Source organism: Culicoides brevitarsis, chromosome 1 (assembly GCF_036172545.1).
Source record: "Culicoides brevitarsis isolate CSIRO-B50_1 chromosome 1, AGI_CSIRO_Cbre_v1, whole genome shotgun sequence".
Lineage (NCBI taxonomy): Eukaryota > Metazoa > Arthropoda > Insecta > Diptera > Ceratopogonidae > Culicoides > Culicoides brevitarsis.
Genome location: NC_087085.1, coordinates 12,843,192 through 12,867,761, shown reverse-complemented (window position 1 = coordinate 12,867,761; position 24,570 = coordinate 12,843,192). Strand labels below are relative to the sequence as shown.

At 28.9% G+C, this 24,570-nt stretch overlaps 4 protein-coding genes across 5 annotated transcripts in view; 1 reads left to right on the top strand and 3 right to left on the bottom strand.

Moving 5' to 3' along the window:
- Positions 1 to 119: 119 nt before the first annotated feature.
- LOC134827649 (ankyrin repeat domain-containing protein 13D) lies at positions 120 to 2,827 on the bottom strand. Of its 2 annotated transcripts, none has more exons than XM_063840401.1 (5): positions 2,539 to 2,827; positions 2,158 to 2,363; positions 2,007 to 2,104; positions 780 to 1,950; positions 120 to 543 (listed from the first exon to the last, which is right to left on the bottom strand). In XM_063840401.1, the coding sequence occupies exons 1-5, from the start codon at positions 2,638 to 2,640 to the stop codon at positions 321 to 323; spliced, it is 1,800 nt and encodes a 599-aa protein (XP_063696471.1). In that variant the 5' UTR covers positions 2,641 to 2,827; the 3' UTR covers positions 120 to 320. The 2 variants fall into 2 exon arrangements, with proteins under 2 accessions (XP_063696471.1, XP_063696477.1); XM_063840407.1 differs by having other exon boundaries at positions 403 to 716.
- A 1,047-nt stretch (positions 2,828 to 3,874) lies between these two features.
- Positions 3,875 to 24,570, top strand: part of LOC134832395 (protein king tubby) — a 35,146-nt gene continuing 14,450 nt past the window's right edge. The window contains exon 1 of the mRNA XM_063846405.1: positions 3,875 to 4,032. Within this exon, the coding sequence (XP_063702475.1) occupies positions 3,991 to 4,032 (42 nt within the window). The 5' untranslated portion in view covers positions 3,875 to 3,990. The remainder of the gene's footprint in view (positions 4,033 to 24,570) is intronic.
- Positions 12,615 to 17,424, bottom strand: LOC134832380 (uncharacterized). The gene is made up of 9 exons (XM_063846379.1): positions 17,270 to 17,424; positions 16,233 to 16,379; positions 15,879 to 16,176; positions 15,310 to 15,809; positions 14,221 to 14,456; positions 13,658 to 14,153; positions 13,452 to 13,598; positions 13,160 to 13,389; positions 12,615 to 13,089 (listed from the first exon to the last, which is right to left on the bottom strand). Exons 1-9 carry the CDS (start codon positions 17,414 to 17,416, stop codon positions 12,834 to 12,836), a joined length of 2,457 nt encoding a protein of 818 aa, XP_063702449.1. The 5' UTR covers positions 17,417 to 17,424; the 3' UTR covers positions 12,615 to 12,833.
- Positions 20,111 to 23,831, bottom strand: LOC134827997 (antigen 5 like allergen Cul n 1-like). Its single transcript, XM_063840925.1, has 4 exons — positions 23,652 to 23,831; positions 23,415 to 23,561; positions 20,885 to 21,237; positions 20,111 to 20,255 (listed from the first exon to the last, which is right to left on the bottom strand). The coding sequence occupies exons 1-4, from the start codon at positions 23,829 to 23,831 to the stop codon at positions 20,111 to 20,113; spliced, it is 825 nt and encodes a 274-aa protein (XP_063696995.1).

Genomic DNA, 24,570 nt, shown 5'->3' with positions numbered 1-24,570 from the left:
GTGTCAAAGCATTTTTGACAAATTTTGCTCCAAAATAAAATAAATTTTAAAAAAATATAAAAAAAAACTAATTGACTCTCACTTTTTTCACAAAAAAATAAAAAAAATTGTTTTGGACAGTCATAATTTAGTTTGTTATATTTTAAGTTTCTCATGTTTTTGTTTTTTTAGTGATAACATAGCAATGAATAAGTAAATTAAAAAATATAGCTCAATAATAATTCATGGTAGAAAAAGTTTTTCAGTACAAATTTTCGTCGCTTCTAACATTTTCTACGCTTAAATACTTGTTTTTTTTTGAAATGTTTTTAGTTGATTTTTTACTTTTCTTGTAAACTGAGACGAATTGCTTCTTCGATCATTTCCTGCTCTCGTCGCAATTCCAGTTCACGACGCGATTCTTCCTCTTTGCTCAAGGCGATACTCTGTCTGAGGGCAAGCGTGAGGTCATCTTCGTTGCCAGGAAGTGCTCCATTCGGGAAATAACTTCCATTATTTTCGCCATTGGTGCCGTTCGTGTAGCCAAGCGACAATTCCAATGCTCTAAAATGGAAAAAACAAGAGGGAAATTTGGTAAAGGTTGCTAGCGATACATTTTTAAGGGGATTTATTTAAAAATTTTCTTAAAAGCTTTTTGTCCTAAGACAGTAAGGCTGTTTCGACGACCTTCGTCGCCTTTTGTGGAAGTAATTGCTACACTATTACTACGATTACGACTACTTTCGAAGATTTTTTCACTAAAAATTTAATTTTTTAATTTTTAAAATGAATTTTTTCACCTCTGTAATTGATCGTCATATCCCCCGGGACTAATAGAGGGACTGCGAAGGGCTTCCCACAAGTTAACTTCTTCCGTTTCCGTGCCCGTTTCTAAAAGACTCTGTTGAATGGCGATTTGCATGAGTTCATCGTCGTCGTCGTAGTTGATTTGACGATAATCCGGTCCGGAGCGCGCATAATGCGACGGTATCTCGAATATGCTGTCCTCAATTGTAACCGTTACGCGATCATTTTCCTCCAATTTTGTCACTTGAGCTACGGGATTGTCCATTGTCATGCAATTGCTGAACGTGACGACGGCATTTATCAAGTGAAACAGCGGAATTTCAATTTTTACCGGAAACCCGGCTGGCAATTGCATCGTAATAAAGTCCTTAAGCTTATTGACGTGCGGCGAGGCAACGTTTGACATCAAATTCAAAATTGGCAATACCTGACTTTGTAAGTTAATGGGGAACGTGTCGCTCAGCCACAAGTTTGCCTTGAATTTTTGCACTTTTGTCGTGATTTTCTTGGGGCGCCCGATATCGCGATCGCCCAAATCCGCATCCGAAAAGTACTCTTCCGCCTTCACGGGTTGCTCGTTGCTGCTTTGATGGATGGGCGAAGCTGGTGCGAGGTTTTGTGGTTGTTCTTCCGTCGTTGGCGACGGATTTTCCGAGATTCCGAGCACGAAACCGAGCGGAGTTCGTGAATTGCGTGTGCGAGACGCTTCCTCATCCAAGTGATCCATGCGAGTGCGCGTGACAAAATTGATATTGTCGGCGGAAAATACTTTGCATTCGTACCCGTTGATGGTTTCAACTTTGTCGCCGCTTCGCATCCATCCCCAAAGCCCCGATTTATTGCGTTCGAAGCTGATGTTTTCGAAATCCACGGCGGTATTGACCACAGGACTCGAGAGACGGAACTGAATACTTTCTTTTGACGGCGCAATGCCGTGAATTTCCTCATCGACGCCACGTAATTGCTCAATGGAGTATTCCTCCAAGTCACGATCGATCTCAATAAACGTCGCGCAATCCTTGTCTCCCGTGAAAATGTACGAACGATTGCCGCGTTTCCAACTTGTGTTGTCGAAACCCAACAAGGTTGTGTCAATCCGCACACGAGACCCACTTTTGTAGACTTTGTAGGTGTCACTCGGAGCAACGCGCGACATCAAAGGAACTAAAAACGAAGAAAATCTGTTAGAAAATCGAAATTTCTAAAAATAAGACACTCACTCCAACTCGAAAACTCCCATTTCATTTCCACATAAAAGTCTGGCGTGTCTTTCAAGGACTGCAGCAACGTATTTATCGCCGTCACTCGTTGAATGTGTCTAAAAAAATCAATATTTTATTATTTTTCATGTGAAATTTCACGAAAACTCACCTCTGAAGATCCCTAACTTCCAAAACGGTCGTCAAAATTTCCGGATCTCCCGTACAAACGGACTCCTGCACAATACTCCATCCATCGAACTCGCCTTCTACATTGCACTTATTCGCTAATAGTGTTTTGACACAGTTTAAATGCTGCAAGGTTACTGCTAAGAATAAAGGAGATCGGCCTCGGCTGTCCTTTGCATTGATGTCGTGCTGTGTGAATCACAAAAAAATAATCGTTATGAGTTTTTCATGCGTTCTAGCGAAAAAAATATAACTTTTTTCGTCATAGTGCCTGTGAAATCCAATTAGACACAACAAACATATCTAATCAAATTAAATTTTGTGCCCATGGAAGGTCTGATTTGAGGAAATCAGAGCAACTTACCTTGCCTTGCTGCAGCAAGGTTTCGAGCTCTTTGGCATCATTATTGAATACGGCAAGGTGCAGGGGAAAGTCTTTCTTAATTTTTTCTAAGGAGGAGCTCATTTTTTTTTATTCCCTGAATTCAGTCAATTAAATCGAAAAAATTTCCTTAAATGACTACGCTACGTTTTTCGTACAAAAAACAGCTACGAGGTGTTTTCCAGGATTTTTTAGTTGGTATTTTCCACTATTTTATACGGCAAAATTTACTACAAATTCGCGAAAATTGGTGTTAAAAGTGCGATGAAACTTTTCGCGATGTCAAAATACGTCAAATTGCTATTTGGTTCACTCATTATCACTTTCATTCGTCTCAAATGATGTTTCGCGGAATAAAAATCATACTTTTAAGGGGGGTCAAATCCGCGGGGGTAAGTAATTTATTTTTTTAATTTTTAAGTTTTTTGAGTTAAAATTAAGTTTAAAACTAACTTAAAAAGAATTTTTTCTATGAAAAAAAAAATTTTTTTTTGAATTGAACTTCAAAAATTTCAGGGGGTAATTTAGGGGGAGGGCTTGACTTAAGATTATTAACTTAAGGTAATTTATTACTTTAATTTGACTTAAGTCAAATCAAAAACTTAATTTAGGTACAAAGCTTTAAAAATTTCATTTTTATCGAATTTTCATAATTTTAAAAAATTATTGGAAAATAATTATTCTTAAACTTAAGCTTAATTCAAAAAACTTAAATTATTTTAATAACTTAAGTTTAAGTTTTTAGCTTAAGCCAAAATTTTATTAAGTTTTTTTTTCAAAAATGAAGAATAAAATATACTTTTTCATTATTTATTTTTTTTTTAATTTTGGTCGAAAATTCAAACATTTTTTGACTTAACCTTGAACTTAAGCTTGAATATTAGCCTTTTAAGTCAAAGAACTTAAATTATTTAAATATCTTAAATTTAAAAACTTAAAGCTTAAATCTATTTTTTTTTTTTTCAAAAATTGAAATTTAGAATAATTTTCTTCTACTTTTCTCAAATTTTGATAAAAAAAAATTCAAAAACTTAAGTCAAATTCTTAAGTCAACTCTTAACTTAAGCTTAAGTCAAGAAACTTAAATTGTTTACTATATTTTAAGTTTTTTAAGAGACAAAATGCTAAGCGAAAAATATTTTATTAATTTTTAATCGAATCCCGAGTCCTTGTTTGGCATCCCCTTCAATCGACGACCAAATTGTCGCATATCCTCTGCACATGTATGTGTGTCCTGTATGCCCCGTAGACACACGCAACTGCCAGATGTTCACTTTAAACAGTGTCGCTGATAAACATTCAGTTTGTTTCGGTTAACGCTCGAACATAGACGGGAAATTTTAGTCATTTTCCGCGGAAAATCCGTTTCAAAATACTCGAACAAAGTGCATGAAGTTGCGCCAAGCGAAAGTGTAACCAAGAAAATCGTCAAAAATGAGTGCGATTAATTCACGACACGAAAAGTTAGCTCATCAAGTGAGTTTGCATTGAAACAAAAAATAAAAAATGTGAAAAAAATACAAATTTCAATAAATTCGTCGTTCCTGCATGTGTGTATGAGCGGATACTGCCTACCTACAAAGGACATACACACAAGGATATTCGTTACAATTTTTGTTTAGCCATATTGTCATGGAAATAATAAATTTAATGAGAATGAGGGTTTTTTGCGTCCAAAAGAAATGCGATAATAGCAAAAAATTAGCAGTGAAGTAATTAGAGAAGAAATGATAAGTGCGGAAATTTTACGATGAATATTCCATGTCACAAAATATGGAAATTTTTAATGGAATAGCTTTACATGCAATTTGTGGAACTATAATGCAATTATCGACTAACACAAAGGGGTCGATGATGTCTCGTGTGTGTGACGTACACCTGGCCAAGGTGTTCGCTTTATCAAATATTGCGTTTTTTAGTGTAGTGGTGCGATATCTTGTTGTTATTGTGTCAATTGTGCCACAAAAAAAAAAATAAATGAAGAAGTCAAATTTAATAGGCAATTAATTTAAAATCGTCTGTTTTTGATTCGATCATAAGGTAGGTTCATAAATTTTCAAGCTTGGTTGATTAATTGGCGATTCCGGCAATAAATTTCTCTATTGAAGTTTTAAGTTTTAAGTATATAGGAGAAGAAGTGTGACAAGTTTTAAATAAATTTTATGTTTTATGGAATTTTTAACGCATTTGTACGGTCAAAAATATCAAAAAATTTTAGTTTGTTGAAAAAAATGAAAATTAAAAAAAATTATTTAACAAAAAATAAAAAAAAAATTAAATTAAAAGATTTGAAGAAAAAAAAATTAAGTTAAAATTTCTTTTAAAAAATCGAAATTTCTATTTAAAAAAAATAATTGAACTTAAAAAAAATAAATTTGAATGAATCTGCCAAAAAAATATAATTTATCAAATTTTAATATTAATTTAATTAAAGTTTTCATAAAAAAAAATTGAAAACTCACCAAATTAATTTTTTTAAAGTGAAACAATCGAAATTTTAATAAAAAAATTATTAATTATTATTAATAAAATTAAATTGTACAATTTTTATAAAGAAAACATAAATAAAAAAAAATTAAAACTTGACAGAAGAAAATTTTAAAGCTCAAGAATCATTCGATTTTTTTGAAAGTTTTAAGCAAAAAAAAAATTAATTTGCAATTTTTGAACACATTTCACTATTTTTTTAAAATATTGATAAAAACTTGACTTCAGCTAGAAAAATTCAAAAAAAAAATTTTAACAATCGAAAATAAGAATAAAACGGAAAAAAAATTAAATAGAATTTTAGTGAAATCTCAATTCTAAACATTTTTTAAAATAAATTTCCTTTGTAAAAATTGAATTTTTTTTTCAAAAATTCTGAAACAAATTATAATTTGCATTATCAAAAAAATTGTAAAACTCACCAAATTAATGAGATTTTCCCAAAAATTCCAACACGAAAGTAATTTACCTTTCAAGCAGCAAAAGCACATCTCTCTTTTAATCGCTCGAGGGCTCCTCTGGGTACATAATTTCAGTCAACCGCTACGCGCATTTGTTTACTTTTACTTAACTATTCACTTTCATGATCAAATCCGCTTTGCTTTGAGACATATTTACTTTGCTTTATTTTTTTCCGCTTCTGTTCCATTCCAGTCGACGAGAAATTCTTTTGTTTTTCTCTGTTTTTCAAACGCAAAATTTCTTCGGAAGCACGTCCATTTGTCGAAAGTAATTAAAAACGAAGAAAATTGACACATGAAAGAGAAAAAATGCATCGAAATGCAATAAAAATAAAAATGTCTGAGCGAGTGAACATGGCACTGATAATGACCGTTTTTGTCGTTGGAACGAATTTTCTGCTCCGTATCAGACATTGATGACACTAAGTAGTTGCAACTTTCGCAGAAAAATGGAAATGTACATAAATAATTCTTCTAAAGTGGCTTTAATGGCAAAAGTTTTGCATTCTATTTTTCTCTTGCGAATTATTTGCTCGTTTTTTTTTCGTGTCGCAATATTTTTTTCCATCGCTGATTTCGAAAAGACGCAACGACTTCATATATGAAATAAAAAAAATACACACTCGAATATTTATATGGTTTAGTGGGACAGACACGAAGAACATAAAGCATTGCAGTGTTTAAAATATGTAAGGATTTTTTTCTGTGTATAGCAGTTGTTGTTGTTGTTACATGTTCATTAGATGCTCTTTTTCATGCCACTTTGTAGTGATGATGAAAAAATCAATAGTAATTTTCATAATTGTATGGGTGGCTTTTGTGCATGTGGATGGAAATGCATGTCGTCTTACTTTTATTTTGATTGTTGTTGTTGTTGCTCTTTGTTATCTCTTCCAATAAAAACACATGAGAAACGACAAGAAGTCACTTGATGTCATTTTCAGTTGTGATCTGAAAAAAAAAAGTTTTAAACTTTAAAATTTAATATCAAACACTTTCCTCGAGCAAAGTTTTTATTCGCCACATTTATTAAATCATTTTTTTCTTGTCCATGCCCAGATCAACCCATGATTTTTTTTATTTTTTGATAGAAAAAGTTTCGAAATAAAATAATTTAATTGGTTTTGTGCCATAAGACCATCCGGAAAGACCCCTCTGGTCAAAGGAGCAAAAATGAATAAAAAGTTATGAAAAAGGATTTTTATGTGAAAAATTCTTTTTTTTTCTTTTTCACTGAATATTATGATAATCTAATGCCTTAAATGATCAATCGACGCATATTTTCATATTTCCTCCGGATTTGCTTATCTCATTCCATCTTTTTCGCAAAATTTCTGCCACTGACTTCCGATGAAAAATTTCGCCTTATTGTTTATTAAAGACCTTAATTTTTAATTTGACAGCTATCATGACTCAATCTTTTAAATAATCCAAACGGATTAAATCCTTCCTTTTGCCGCTTGAACTCAAAATATCCGTTTGTTGTTTCTCCAAACATTTGCGGTAATACACTGAGTCGCAAAAGTAATCGCAAGCGAGAGTAAAGAGTGCCATTTGCCGTGTCCCTCTTGGATAATAATATTGTGTTTTTTGTTATTTTAATATTTGATGTGACGATGCCTTTTTTTCGTTGCTGCTTTATTAAAAAACTGACAGGAAACAATGGTCACGTCGCTCATTTTTATTGCGGAGGGCGACTTTGGCAATGGAAGTGACCTTTGTAAAGGGCGTTTTTGGTTAATTTTGGTAAAATTTTTTAGCTCACAATTTACGACGTTGACATAAAAGATTTATTAAGGCGTTTCAATTAGCGAAAATGTTTCGTATATTGAATAATAAAATCTAGAAAAAAAATAATAAAAAATTAGTACCTAAATTAAAATTATAAAAAATATTAAAATAAATTGAATAAACTTTATCTTAAATAAATTAAAATATTTAAAGAAATTTTAAATTTTAATTTAAAATTAAAAAATAATTAATTAAAAATTTCAAAATAAAAATATTTATTAAAATAAAATGATTTTTATTTAAAAAAAATATTAATTAATTTTTCTTAAAATTTTTCTAAATAATTATAAAAATTAATATTAAATAATTAAAAAAAAATAATTTAAAAAAATATATCATTAACAAAATTAATAGGTAAAAAATAAATTGTTTTAATTTTTCAAATTAATTTTTATTTTGATAATTTTTTCAATTTTAATATAATTATTTTCTATGATTTTATAGATTTTTTTTTTTCATTTTTATTAATCAATTTTTATTTTTAAAAACTATTTTTTTTTATAAAATTATAAAAAAAATATAACTTAAAAATTTCATTCATGTCAGCTTTTCAACATAAATTGACATAAATTTTTCACCATAAAAAATCACTTTTCTTCCTTTGAAGCACTTCAATGAAAAAAGCAAGATAAAACCCATTGCACAGCTTAAAAGATTACACAAAACGTCTAAAAATAAATTCAAACAAAAAAAACCCAAGACTAGACGAGATAAAACAACGAGCAATCACAAATTGTGGCAATAACATTTATTTTGCTTATGTTTGCTTAAATGTTTGACAGCAAAAAAAAAAATAATGAAGTCATCGTTACAACGATAGCCCTGGAATAATTGTTATTATTATTACAGCACAAATAATTGTTTGCAGTTATTTTTTTCTTTACTTTTTTTTGAAAAAACAATTTTTTCTTGGAAATTCATAAATTTTCACAAAAAAAAAACTCAAGGTTTCCTTTCTATACTTCGTTAAAAATTTCATTCAAATATGTAGTTGTTTTTCATACAATTAACAGCAAACAATAATAATTATGTTGTCACCGATGTTTAACATGAGTTGAAACCTCCCCTAGTTTGGCAAGGCTCTTAGTTTGTTGGCATTTGGCAAGTAATTAGTTTTAACACAATTTTAGTTTTTTTTTCTTTGTTTTGTTTTGAATTAAAGCACAACAGAAGGAAAAACAACAACCGTTGTCATTGTTCATAAGTTCCTTAATTGTGCCTAATTGTAAGACCGAAAAAGAGGAAAAAAGCAAATCCAGCTATGAAAATTGTTTTTTTTTGTTCCATCTGTTTTCTTTACATTCATGTTTTCTGAGTAGGCTTAATTGTTTTCTTTTTTTTTTTTTTGTTTCACAACACTTTAATTTTGCTTCAACATAGAAAAAAATCACTTTTTCTCTTTTACTGCAATTTTTTTCTTTGTGGATTTTTTTTTTATTATTATTTTTTTTAAAGAAGAAAAGTAAAAACCTTAACGAAGATAAAAAACACAAAAATAATTTTCCGTTTGGTAATTTTATCGTGCATTTTGGCCTAAAAATGCTCTTCACGTAGAAAATTTCTCGCTAAAATGTTTTCGTTTCTTATTTATTGCCGTTTGTTTTTCATATTAACACTAAAATTCCTCCGAGAACGAACTAAAAAGGATGTTGCTGAATTTTAATTCATTCATTTCTTTAATGAAGACTCTTAATTTTTATGAAGTTTTCGTGCGTCTTTTGTTTTTTTAATCAAAATTATTTTTTTATCAATCAGAGTTTTTGATTATCTCACAGGAAATTACGAAATCCATGCGACAGACGGGAATTTATTGCACGAGACACCACATACGGCGGCTTTAAAGGTTGTTTAATGTCTTGCTCGGAAACTTTGAATAAGCACCAAGCACATAAAAAGGATATTAAATGTTTAATATATTGCGTGTGTGTGTGTTTGTTTGTACTTGATTGCCTTCAGCGTTCTTCATTCAGATAAACAATAGACGACGTGAATATTAGCTTTAAGAGGTCTATTGAGAAAATGCCACGTGTAAATAAAAAGCGAAAAATCTTGAAATTTTTTTTGGTAATTTTCCGAAAATTTTGTTTTTTTCTTCAAAAATCTTCGTAAATAAATAGATAAAAAATTTTGAGGAACATCTGTTGGCTTTTAAACGTTAATTCGTTAATGAGTTCATAGAAAATCGGCTTACACAGGATTTTGCTTTAAAATTTTACAACATGATAAAAAGTCGTTTTATTAATAATCCGCATCTTTCCGCTGAACAAAAACAAATTAACTTCAACAAAAGATCATAAAAAAAAATATTTTCTGTGTAAAATTCGAGTAAAATTTCAGTAATAATAACAAGAAGGAATTTAAATCAACAAATTCTTACATTTATGATTTTTTGGAGTTATTTTTCTTTTATTTTATAGTGAAACCAGATAAACTTCTTCATTCTCTCGTTTTACGACGTGCCTAAAAGCTGTTTTAATTCCTCATTCATGATGTCTGAATTTGGGAAAACAATGTTTTCGTTTTTGGGACATCAAGCAGTTTTATGACAAAAAGGCAGTCCGGATAAAAATGTTTGTTATTACTTTTGTTTCTCGAATAATTCAGATGGATTTGCTTGTTTTGATAGGAAGCAGTGAGGTTATTATCCCAAGGAATGCTCCGAAGGATTGTTTGTCAAAGGTTTTTTGTGGATTTTCTGTTTTAGTAAAGAAATTCGAATGTCAGTCCTGAACTATTTTTCGTATAATAAAAAATATGTTTGTCTCTTGTTTTTCCTCTGTATGTAAATTCAGTAAAAAGACACGAGGAATGCACAGAAGATGTCTGAAAAATTTGTCTCAATTCTCACAAGGCTTTCATGCTGGATTTATAGTTGTCTTATTTGTTTGTTTTACATATTTGTCATGTGTCTCGGAAGGTTTCTTGATGAAATATGATCATAATCTAGTCGGATATTACGATTATTGCCTATTTTTGGTATTGGAATTAAAGATCCATACGAGATTTGTAACGCAATAACTCAAGATTTGCTTTATGAATCTCTTTGAGGGTTTTTGTAATGTGTTCTTTTTCTCTTGCAGAAGGTTTTGGTTCTGAAAAAATTAAAAAAAAATGTTTGACAAATTCTAAAAAAAAAATTAAATTTTAATAAATTTTTTAAAATATTTGATTAAGCTTTATTTTTTAAAGATCGATTTGTTTTTAAAAAAAAAAATTTTTATTTCTCCAAAAATCGAGGAGATTTTGATGGAAATCATCTTTAGAATGAATATTTATTCAATTTTAGCTTTGAAATCCATCAAAAGTTTTTTAGATCTTGACTTGAAAAATTTCATGACCGTTTTTATTTTTTTTTCGAAAAACGGTCAAGGAAAAAAAAAATTTTTTATTTCTTCAAAAATCAAGGAGATTTTGATGGAAATCATCTTTAGAATGAATATTTATTCAATTTTAGCTTTGAAATCCATCAAAAGTTTGTTAAAACTTGACTTGAAAAATCTCAAGACAGTTTCGTAAAGAAAGAAATATAGAAAGATAGAAAAATGTTAAGAAATTCGTAAAAAAATATTTTTATAAGATTTATGTAAATGAATTTTTTCCCGAAAGTTCAATATGTTCAATATAATATAATAAATAAATAAAAAATTAAAAATAAATTAAAATTATTTTTTAAATTTTTTATTCATTTATTATTTTAAATTATTTATTTATTTTTTAAAATTTAATTTTTTTTTAAATTAAATAATTTTAAAACTTTTGAAAAATTTCTTTGGATAAATTCATTAAATTCTCAAAATTTAAGTAAAAACCACAAAAACTTTAATTCAAACTTTGATACAAACAAAATCCTAAAACAAACTAAAAGTCTTTCCCAATAAATGTCAAATGTCAATTGACAAAAAAGCACTTTTCCTTCTTGTCTCTTAAAATGTGATCGAAAAATGTGTCGAATAAGTTTTCCCACTTACTATTGTTTTTTTTATCGATAGTGATGTGGTGATAATAATAAACATAACGAAAGAAGGCAAAAGATAGTGACAAAGGTTGCTACCAAAACTCATGAAAGAGGAAAAGTTTCTTGTATTGTGGTTAAGGATATAATAAACAATAACAAAAGAAACTTTTTTTTCTTCAACGCCAATAGAATATTAATAATAAAATAAATATATGTGCAAAAAAAATGTTGCTTTTCCGGTCTTTTTATTACGTTTGGACTCATTTTTGATGGTTTTTGGTCATTTGATCTTGATTTTTGTTGGTATTTAATACAAAAATTTATCTTCAAAGGGACCAAATTCTCGCATAATTTGCTATGTAAGGAATTTTCGCTTTATCTAACAAACGCAGAAACAAAAGTCAAAAGTATTTATGTATAAAATTTATTTTATGACGGGTCGTTGATCGGCATCGTTATCTCATGGAAAAAAAAATTTCTCTTTAATTTTATGACGACATTGTCTCACCTGTTTCACGATAAGAAAAAAATTCTATCAAAAAAGTGTTTTTATGAGACCAAAGGGACGGGATTTTTGTAGACCCATATTTTTTTAGCATGTGACAGCAAAACAGCTGGCTTTAAACAAAAATTGAAGGAAGGGGTTTTGTTAAAAATGTAACGTCGTTTAGTAGTCTGCGTTGATGTAAATAAGAAGGAAGAATGGGAAATTGAAAAATATTTCACAAAATTGAGGATTACAAAGCAACTCTCTTTCTCATCATTGTTCAAAAATTGGGTTACAAATTACTCCGTTTTTACTCTGTTCCAATTTAAAACGTTCTTTTACCTTTTTTTGAGTAATTTAGGCCGCACCAAATTTATTTCGAACTTTTTGTCCCAAAAGCTATTTTTCAAAATGGAGGGGGCAAAATAAAAAAAAAATTAAATACTTTTTCATACAAAATGTGAAATATTCAGTGAACTTTTGACCGTTGAATAATATTTTTGTTGTTTTTAATGCAATTAAATTTAATTGATTTTAGAGCAATTCAACTAAAAAATTAAAAAAAATATTTTTCATAAAAAGAAAATAAAAAATATAATTTTCAATATAAAAGTTTATAAAAATTGTAAAAATTAAAATAAAAACTATAGAAAAATATTTAAAAAAAAAATTATAAAAATTAAAATTAAAAATTAAAAAAAATTTATAAAAATTCAAAATTTTTTGAAAATTCCTTGAAAAATTATGAAAAAAGACCTGAAAACTATAATTTTTGATGAAATTTTTAACTTTTTTTTTTATTTTGCCCCATTGGATTTTCAGCTTTTGAAATGGGGCATGGGACAAAAAGTTAAAAAAAAAAATTGGAGCGGCCTTACGTTCATCATCCATAGAAAAAGGTTTCTGTGAATGGCATACCATACAAAAAAATGGAATCCTTATTCTATCTCTTTCAACAAAAAAAAAACTATTCCTTTCAATACAGAATTTTATCTTATCTCTCCAATCTTTCTATTTCCCTCGCAAAAATGTTTACAATTTAAAATTAAATTGTGCACCAACAATTTTTATTTTTTTTTTCGTGTGACAATGCGATTCAACTTTTCACACACAAGTTTTTCCACACAGCGCTCTTTTTGTAACCCGATCCCCATTGATGGCATTCCGATGCAGGTTTCCCCATGGCATAAACACTCGTTCCACGCTCATTATTTTCCCGGTAGTTGCACGTAAACATGTGACTGTACCACGTCTTTGTTGGCATCACGAATTTGTTTTGGATGTAACAACAGCCAATTTTGTCGTTGTTCTCTCGGACCATTGTGAGGAAGCGATAAGAATTGCCCGGTGCTCTATACGGAGAATGAAAAGAAAGGCAAATTAGTTTTATCGACAGACACAGCATAAAAAGGAGATAAAAACCTGTACGAACGAATGATATCGGATCCGGCATCCTGTTTGTGTTCCTGAAACCAATGGCGAATTCCTTGCAGTAAAACCATTGTGTGGTTAGGCTGTTGACGATCGGCATAAGTACCGTAGAAATTTTGCGCTGGATTGTCGTAAGAGTCTGTAGCGCGACACTCATCGCTCTGCATTCGGCATTTTGTGACGTGATGACATGCGACATCCGCTAATTCAGGATCCCATTCCTAAAAAATGTTGAAAAAATCATTAAAATTCGAAGAAAAATTAAATTTTTTCGAATAATTACCACTTCAAGCATTTTACTGGCGGATGGATAACCTTTGACTTTACCGCCTGCGATGGCACTTCGGTAACTGTTATGCAAATTTACCACTAAACGCTTCATTTTCTCCGTAATTTCAACGACCTCGATGTCAATGCACTCCGGATTTACCTGAATTTGGGAGATTTTAATCTAAAATTCTTCGAAAATATTTAATTTAAGGAATTTACCTCTAATCCAGGATCAGTCTCACATCCAATATGTCGTCTACCTTCGCATTTCTCAATTTCCAATTGGCAATAATGCGAAATGTTTAAGAAATTTTCTTCGTAGTCATCGAATCGAGAACTTAAAACGACGGAATCTGGTTGTTTTTCTTCTGGATTGTCGGAAATTTCGTTTATACTTTCTTCTTCGACTTCAGAGTTGATGACTTTTTCTTCGAAAATTTCATTGGTTTCGATTTTGCTCGTATTTTTCGCACACAAATTCGGATACGTTTCACTCGTCACATAATTTTCGCCAATTTTGCGACATTCACTTGCCGCTTTTCCCTTTTCGTAGATTTTTGTGTTGAGAAAATTCACGTTTTCATACACACACGACACTAAATGGCTTTGCCACGGATAATCGTTGATATTTTCCTCGTACGTGATGAAACAACAGCCCATTTTGCTTTGAGCATCGCGTGCCATGAGGGCGAAACTGCCGTAGTATTCGGTGCCGCTGTGGGAGTATGAAAGAAAAATTTGTAAAAAAACGTTTTTTTTTTCATTCACGATAAATTTCTTACACATTCTGGTAGTTGTCAATGATGTCCGGTGATGCGGCAGATGATTGATTGAACCAGTTACGCACAGCTTCTTGCAATATCTTTGCGTGATTCGTGATTTTCTTGTCGCTGTACCTGTGGTAGACACTTTGCCCAGGCAAGTCATGGTCGAGGGTGGCAAGACATTCGGCAGGTTGCGTTGGCTGGCAGTACTTGACATATTGGCAGGCAACATCTTCTAATTGTTTGTCCCATTCCTGCGTGTGTGCGTGTTTGTTTGTGTGGGAGAAACAGGAAAAAGTGATTATTGGAGCATGACAATATGAATTTGTTCGTTGTTGCATGTCATCATCGTTATTAATTGTTCTGTTACAGATGTAGGATGAACGAAAATTTTTGTTTTTTTTCAGTTTCTTAATTTTAAAAATAAAAATCTTTTGAATTAGCAAAAAAGTAATTTTCAAATTTTTTAACGGTCAGTTTTTTTGAATTGACATTTAATTTTTTTTAATTTTTAGAAGATTTTTTTTTTAAACTTAACAATTTTGATGGATTTTAATATTCAAAATAAGAATAGAACCATAAAAAATATTTTAATTAATGTTTTAAGAAATTTTTAAAAATTTTTTAATAAAGTTTTCATATTAAATTTTAAAAAAACTAAAAAATTGATTGATTATTAAAAAATCAATTTTAAAAATTTTTATTTTGTACTTAAATTTTATCAGTCTAATTTCAAAGTTAATTTGATTTTGATTTTAATTTAAATTTTTAAATTTAATTAATTTAAATTTTTTAAATAAAAAAAATAATTAAATATATTTTAATGTCTGATAAGGTAAACAAATATAAATAAATTAGCAAGAAAAAAAATTAAAAATATTTTTTTTCTTTTTTTTTTAAATTTTAACAAAAAATTCTACTTCGAAAATAATTTTTTGTCTTCTCTATTTTTTTTAATTTTAAATTTAATTTTTAATAATTTATTTTTTTTTAAATTTTAATTTTATTATAGAAAGCTTCCATTTTTTCCAAAAATAAAAAAAAAATAAAAATTATGATTTTATTAACATTTTTCAAAAATTTTTGTTCACCCTATTTAATACTTACCAATTCCTGCATCTTTGACGCTTCCGGAAAATCATTAAATGTCCCACTGGCAATCAAATTTCTATATTTGTTATTTTCCGTCAACAACACACTCTGATACATGTCTGTCATGTTGTGCACTTCAATATTCATGCAGATCTCATTTAGCTCAAAGCCAGATGACTCGGTGCACCCAATGTGTTTATTTCTACCGCATTTCGTGCGACCAATCTCACAATATTGCGTTTCACTGTCGACTATTGTTTCAATTTCGAGTGATTTCGGCTCATCTGGCAGTGTCAACTCCTCTCTTACGAGTGAATTTGCACACAAATGAGGATATTGCTTGTTATTTGCCGCATATCCTGGTCCAACGTCTCCGCACTTACTTGTTGCATTGCCTTTGAGATACACCGGGCGATTAATTAAATTTGTCTCTCGATAATTGCACGTGAACAAGTGACTGTACTCGATAGTTTCTGTGTTGTCATAAAAGTTTTCGTACGTAATGTAGCAACATCCTGTCCAAAAACAACAAAAAGAAGATTTTAAAGATTTTTTTGAAAATATTTTCAATTAAAATAATTTACCGATTCGATCATTGTTGTCTTTAGCCATTGCCGTAAAATGCCCGTATTGCTTGTGATTCGGTCGATTTTCGTATTTGTCGACAATGGAAGGTTTGACATCCTCGTATTCGTTGAACCAATCAAGAATTCCGTTGTACAGCTCCTTCTTGATGTTCGTCTGGGGAAAATTTGTGTAGTGCGATATCCGGATGTTTTGTCCTGGATACTTGTAGGATGGCGTCGCGCGACATTTATCATGCTCAAACATGCAATATTGCACGTGAAAGCAGGCCGTTGCTTCGAGTTCGTCGTCCCAAAACTGAACAAAAGAATTTTAATGAATGACATTTTAAAAGATTAAAAATTTTTTTTTACCATTTCCAGCATCCGACTTGCGGGCGGATAATTCCCCACAGCTCCAGACGCCAATTTATCCCGTAGCTCGTTGTGCACGTCGAGAATGTAGTTTTTCACGCTGTTTTTTAACTCTACTACTTTTATGTTTGAACAATTTGGATTGACCTGCGGTGAATAAATAAATTAATGGTTAATAGGAAAAATTGCACAAATGCATTTTTTAGGCAAATACAATTAAAAATGAGAAAATTTAATAAAAAAAAATAATTTTAATAAAAAAAATAATAATTTGAAAAATTAAAAATAAATAATTTAAAAAATTATTATTTTACAAAAACAAAAAAAAATAATTAAAATAAATAAATAATAAATAATTTTTAAAAAAATTTAAAAAAAATTATTAAAAAAATTTTTAAATAAATTTAAAATTTTATTAAAAATGGTAAAGAAGTTTTCATATAAATTGATAAAAATTTAAAAATTGTTCCAAATATTTTTTTTTCTTATTTGACAAATTAAACAATTAAATTTTTTTTTATTGTCTAAAGCTATTAAAAATTTCTTAGAATTAAATTTCAAAAAATTTTTAAATATATTTCAATAAATTTTAAAATTTTATTAAATTAAATTTAAAAAAAATTTTTAAAGTTCAAAAAGAAAAAATTATTAATTAATTTTTTATATATTTTTAGCCAAATTTTCGATTTATTTTTTAAGAATTTCTTATTTCTTCATACTTCTTCATAATTAAATTTCATATTTTTTAAAATTTTTAATTATTGCTCAAGAAAAATATTTATTAATTTTTTAATTATTTTAATTTTTTATTTCTTTTTTTTAATTTCTTTTTATTTATTTCTTATTTTTTTAAATTTTTTTTAGTTTATTTGCTTGAAATTTAAGAAAATATTAAAAAATCAATTTCTCAGCTCACTTATTTTTTTTTTGTCAAAAAAATGCATTTGTGCGACTTATCACACAAACCCGTCAAACAATTATTGGTTTTGCGCGTAAATCAACAAGTGTCGCTTCCGTGTTTCGAATTGTTTACTTACCTCGAAAGTGACGGCAGTTTCATTACACCCAATGTGAGGCAATGACGCGCATTTTTCTCTCTCAATCTGGCAGTAATCGACGCACAAAACACGCGAAAGGCCGCAAAATATTACTAAAAACGCGTTAAAACGTTGCAAAGAGCCCATCTTAACGGCACGACAGACAACTAACAACTGCAACACTCTCATAATGTGATTTATGTCTCGAACTTAGAAGTTCTGCTTCCCTTCCAGCGACGCGTCGTGTACCGATAGAGATGTTTTTTTTTCTTAAGTTTCTACAGCAATAATACACGCAATTACAGAAGAAACGTGCCGCATGCCGTTAAAACACTGCTACACGCTTTGATTGTTACGACGTTCTTTTACTTCTTTTGTCTTCTTCTGATGACTTTGATCGTTGATTGGATTTTTGAAGAGCTGTTAAAAATTATTTTAAGTTTTTTTTTCGTATTTCATTGTTTTTTCTCCGCGTCATGTTCTTCCTGTCGAACAATTACAGATTTTTGGCGAAGAAATCGTGAAGAAGGTGCGCCAAATTCGGTTTGAGGAAGCAAATTACGTTTCGTGATAAGACTTTACATCGCAAAATTCGCAGATTAATTAGTGAGTGATCGATAATTTTCTCGTATCACTTGACTTGATGTGATATAAATTACTTACTCATTAGAAACCGCAGTTACAATGTATCTTGAATCATCATTATTATCATGTTTTACAATAATTATGCATTTAAATCACGTTTTTCGCCGAAGATAAATGTTCGCTGCGATGTGATTGGCTGTAAAATAATAATAATGATGAGTAACTTGTGAGATAAAATACGCGATAAGTATCGTGTGAGAAAGCAAACGTGCATGTTCGATAAAAAACGGGATAAGGAATGGAGCCGTCTGGTATTTTAAAATTATTATTTTTAACTGTTAATCCATAAAAATGAGGAAAAAAGGGATTTTTTTTATAAAAAGCAAATAAAATACATAATTTCGGTAATCTTGGTAATGGAAGGTCAATTTGAAAAGGAAGGAAGTAAATTTTTATGTTGTGTTATTTTATTGGCAATACGGATAAACATCAATAATGTTATACCCAGTCGATTGATTCGTGGATTATTGAGTGATTTAAAGTATTTTTTGATTTATTTTTTATTTTCTTACCAATTCTCTTGAGTTTTTCTGATTTTTAAAGTTTTTTAAAAAAAATTCTTATATTTTTGACTTTTTTTTCATGTTTTAAGATTTTCAACTGATTTTTTAGATTTTTTTTAAATTTTATTTTATTTTATTTTTTTTAAACATGTATTTCTGATTTTTTTAATTTTAAATATTTATTTCTAGCTTTTTGAAAATTAAAATAAATTTAATCAGATTTGTATTTTACTACAATTTTTTTAGAAAAAAAAAATATTTTTTAATAAAAAATAAATAATTTAAATAATTAAAAAATATTAATTAAATTTAATTAATTATTTAATTTAAATTTAATTAATGATTTTTAATTATTTAATTAAATAAAGTTTAAATTAATTTAAATTTAAAAATTATTAAAAAAAAATTTTAGTATTAAAAAAAAATAATTTTGCCATCAAAGTCGAAAAAAAGCCTTTTTTACAAAGAAAAACTTCTTTAAGCTCCTTATCGTAAATTACTTTTGAAAAGTTTTGTCTAAAAACTTCTTTATAAATCAAAAATTCTTATGGCAAAAATATCCTTTGACGTACAAAAATGATCAAAAAGAGCAAAAATCAAACCAAAATATGATAAAAATCACTTAAGCTCGTCATGAAAATCCCCTTTTGTCATTTAAAAGCACTCAAATCGACATAAATTCTCAAAAAATTGCCCATCACTTTACTTCTGTGCTTTGATAATTGTCGATATCGTACCCGTTGCTGATTGCTTCAAAATAAATATTTATTCAATCAAATTTCACACAAATCTGAATTTTCGATTCAATTTTCAGCAATTATCATCGGAGTTACGTAAATTCACGTTATTTGTCGTCAAATTCGTTACTCACAGGTCAAGAATATAAAATTTTGTGTAAATTTTCGTCTCTCATATTTCTTTCCCTCTAATCCTCGGTAAGACTTAATTTATTTGTTTGTAAAGTTTCCGTTATTTATCTTTGTCTTGTTCGTTATCTCAATGTTGGTCTACTTTTCATTTGAAAAAAAAAGGAAAACAAAAGTGAAAAATGTTCTACAAAAATAATAAATGAGGAACAAAACGACGATTAAAGCTCTAAAAAATAATACATTTTTATATTTTCTTCCTTAAAAATAAATCTTACAACATATGAAAGTAACATTATAAAAAAATATGAAAAAAATATTTAATATGAGCAAAAAATACATCAAAATGGCAGCATGTTGATTTCCGCCAGGTCCCCGAATTATCTTCGAAATGTACTTTTTTTTACTCGTTCGGCTTCATCCTTCTTTCTTTTGTTTGTTTTTCTTTTTTTGAACTTTGCAATACGCAAATTACATCATTTATCACTAAAAGCTAACCTTATACTAGTCTACGAATATCCCAACAATGTCATGTGAGCGACGTTTTAATATTTTGGTCTCTGTTTTTTTTCCGTGTGTGTGAATTGAAATGCGTGTTAGTAACTAAGTAATGGAGTTGTTGTCCGTATCCTGGTGTTGATGATGATTTTTTTTTTGTGTTTGTTGAATATATGAGTAATACCTTTTTTGCTGTTCATGGAGGAAAATGTCAAATTTAGGGTTTAAAATTTTTTGTGAAGGGATTTCGGGGTAAAAACTCACCTTTTTTGTGGGCGTTTTTTTGAAACTGGAGATCTGAATATGATGACGATGGCGTGTCAATGGTTTTAGCGCACGTTGGTACATAAGAAGGGATATCTAACACTTGGTTTGTAGTCGGGACCCCAGCTACGGCAATCACTCGTTGGAGGGCCTCGAATGTACACGGGCTCAGAGATGAAGTTTGTTTCTCGGTAATTGCAGGTTACCAAGCTGTTGAAAAAGAAAATAATAAATAAATATTTAATAAATTAAAGAAAATTAAATTTTAATAATATTGTTTTCCTAATTTTAATTAATTAAAAAATTTAAATATTTTTTTTTTTTAATTAAAATTTTTTTTTTATAATTTTTTAAAATAATTAAAATATTTTTTTTAAATTAAATACATAATTAAATTAAATTTTAATTGAAAAATTAATTAAATAATTTTTTAAAAAAATAAATTGTTTTTTTAAAATTAAATTAAATTATTTGACTAACAAAATTTTGATTTGTTTAAAGTTTTTTAAATTAATTAATAAAAAAATTAATTTTAATTTAAAAAAAATAAAAGTAAAATGTTAAATTATTTTTTATTGTTGTTAAATTTAAAAAATATTTTTAAAAAATAAAATTTTTTTTAAAAAATTTTTAATTTTTTTTAATATAAAAAGGTTAAATTTTTAAAAATTTTAAAAAATAAAATAAAAATTATTTTATTTAATTTTAAATAGTTGATTTTTAAATTAATTTATTTTTTTAAAATAAAAAAAATTAAATTCTTAAAAATACATTTTTTCGTTTTGATTAAATATAATAATTTTTTTTAATAAAAAAAAAAAAAAAACATGAAAACTCACGTATTTCTCCACCAATAATTCCGTTCGTAATGCAAATACTGCACCATGCAGCAACCCATGCGATCTTGTACATCGCGAGACATAACCGTAAAATGCCCATAAAGTTTCCAACTTCTTCCGCTCGAATACTTGTCGACGATATCTGATGCCACATTCGAATACTCGTTAAACCAGTCATCCGTTGTTTCGACGAGAATTTGTTCGTGATCCGGGTCAACATGCACATAGTCCGAACTTTTTCTCAAATTCTGCCCGGGATTGTCGTAATGACGCGTTGCCCGACACGAATCATGATCAAATTGACACCACTTGACATGTTGGCAGGCCACAGATTCGAGTTCATCATCCCAGAACTAAAAAGAAAAAAAAATTAAAATTCAATTAGCATAAACGTTTTGATCTACATAAAAAGTGAAAAAAAAAAATAAAGTAAGCACAACCAGACTCCTTGACGCACAAAAACGAAACGAAAAAACAACAACAAGTTTCGATATACGGAAAATAATTCGGATACAAAGGAAATTTACCGACTCCCGAATCGTCTGTGGTCGTTTCGTTTTTTTTTTATTTATTTATTCTTTTTTTATGATATTAAAACGTTAATATTATATCTTTGTTTATGATCGTCGCTGGTCCAACTACTTTCGAATAAACAAGTTATGCTAATGATGTGGGAGATTATGCAAATTCGTTTTAAGATAAAAGATGTTTTTAAAAATTCTCATCGTTAAAATGTGCGGACATGACTTTTTTTCTGGTGCTTTGTTTACTTGAACTCGGCACCGCCAAAAAAAAAGTTTTTAAAAGAAAACAACAAAAAAAAGTATTTGCATTGGACCAGGTGTTCTTAATCAATGAAAGTCTGCTATATACATGCAACGCTCATTAAAAATTTAAATTTGAAAAGATTGGAGACACAATGTCTTTTTTTTTTGCTTTTTTTGTTAAATTGAGTCATGAGACGCTGACAGTGAGACAAATGCATCTTGAATACGAAACAAATCACATGAACGGTAAATATTGATGCTCTTTTGTATAACCAACACACGTGCCTCCGTCATTTTTCATTCGATAATCTTTCTCGACGTTTCTTTTTTTTTTTTTGGACGACGAAAAATGGAACTAATAAATTTTCGGCATGGCATACTTTTTCAAAGATTGCCGCGAAAATGGCATTAATTAACACATCGCAAAAAGAGGTCATTGACTCGTATTTGCGTCATATACATTTGTTTGTAAACATTTTTTTTGAGGTTATGAAAAAGGGCGCGCGATGATGTCAAAAAAATTTTAAATAAAAAAAAAACAAAAACAAACAATTGGCACGTGTAGAATGTTCTAAAGAATTAAAAAATAAAAATTGTTTACGGTAGTAGGTGTTAATCCTTCCGAATTACTTCCACAAAAAAAAATCTTTAAGTCGCTTACGAGATCGAAAACTTTTGTTTACGTTTTTTTTTGCGCGTTCTCGTTAAAAAAAATCCAATCAAAGCTCATAATTTATTCTTCCTCATCGTTATGCGCGAATTATGGTTGGTGGTCTTGTTCATTAGTTAGCTAAAATTAGATCCAAAAACTCCAGTTTTACCGCTAAATTTGATGCACGAAACGAAAAAAAAAATGATCAAACAATAAAGATTAAGATAAGAAATCTCTATTATTGCGATTTTTATCGTAGAAACATCAATAAAAAACTAGTGTAGTAGCTGTTTAGCTGCTTTTTTTGGCGTGTTTGATTTTTTTTGCTTTATGTGCGTTTTATGTTTGCTCGTGTCTTGAATGTAAAAAAAATTAAAGATCTTCAAGAGTGATAATGGAGATTTGTTGATTTGTTTGATTCGGATAAATATCGAGACACGCCTAATCTTTTTTTGTCTATAATTTAACGAGATATGGCGCATAAAATAAATTGGCAGTTAAAAATATGACAATGAAAAATTTTTTATGTTTAAATTTTATATTTTTTTAATTTAATTATTTATCTAGAGAATTCTCGATGATAAGGATTTTGTCAAAAAAAAGTTCAGTAAAAATTCTGACATCCAAATTTTTTACCAAATTTTTATTTTTTGAATATAAAATTTTAAATTTTTATAATTTATTAATTAATTTTATTTTTTATTTAGGTATTTAATTAAATATAATTTTTTCTATAATTTAATTTTTATTTTTTTTTATAAATTTCCTTTTAATTTATTTTGAAATTTTTATTTAATTTATTTTTATTATTTTGAAGTATTTTTTTGATGTTTTAAATTTTTTATTAATTTAAATCAATTTATTAATTTTTAATATTTTTAAAAATTTTTTTAATTTTAAAAACTTTTGCACTTTCACACGATTTTTTTTTTTATTTTGAACCAGTTTTCTTTCATTTTTTTTTTTTTTTTTGTTAATATTTTATTTTTTTTAAATTAAGAATATAATTTTTAGAGAACTTTTATTTTTTATTTAAATATCGTCACTTTTAAATAAATCATAAAGATACGAAATAATTTAAAAAAAAAATTAAATAATAAAAAATACTCACAATTTCCTTCATTCTGCTAGCTGATGGATATTTAGGTGTCTTTCCCGCTGCAAGTTTATTCCTCAGTTGATTATGTCTATTAACGACAGCATCTTTCATGCCTTGTGTCATCGGAATCACTTCCATGTCGTAGCATTCATTATTAAACTGCGTATTAATTTTTTCAACATTAATATTTTTTTTTTTTCAATTTTTTATTTTTTTTTATTTTAATAATTTTTTTTATCACTTAAATACCTGAAAAGTAGATTTCTTTGAACATCCGATGTGCGGTTTATTGTTACACTTTTCTTTCTGTATCGAGCAATAATCAACACTTAACACTACATTAACAAAAATAACATTCAATGCCAAAAAGATGGCCACTGGCGATGAAACCGATGATGATAACGATGAGAGGACCCGAACACTTGCCATGTTTGAACTGAACTGATGTCAGGTCTTAGAATTTTTCAATATTTATGTAAAAAAAATATATTCAAAAACACAAGTCGCGATAATTTGATACACAGTCACACACATGCTCGTATGATTTTTTTATATGTATCGGTCTTTATCGCGAATCATTAACTTTTGTACGGGACATGTGTGAATCAAAAAACCGAAAAAACAGCAGAAAAAAAGAAGATGACCATTTTATGAATGAAGTTCGCGTATTAAATTTTTATGTGTTTGTGTTTATAAAGTTGTCACTGTTGTTACTGGGGCTCGTAACGGATATCGAAGCGGCGCATTAGCATAAAAAACTTAAAAAAAAGACACAACTAGAAATAGGTGTGCGGTCCTTAATATCGGTCATTCATACGCGCGCGGTTTGTTGACAAAAAAAAAACAGAAGAGACGCCGCGCGCGTGATTTATCGGTAGTTACTCGGAGCCATACGTCATTAATTGATTGTCTTTAGAAAGAGACTTTTTTGCGGCATCATTTTTATGATTCTTTTCTTTCGCGTAATTTATTGACAAAATAAAAGTTTTATTGATGTGCGATCGACGCACGGATTAGTGTGAAACCAATGTGTGTCATGCAAATGTAATTTTTATGGCAGTGACTCGTGTGATGGTGATGTCTGATGCATGCTTGTCACTCACTCATCGCTCGCTCGCTTGCTCCCTCCTCCCGTGAGCCCATTTAATTCAATTAGTGTCGACATTTG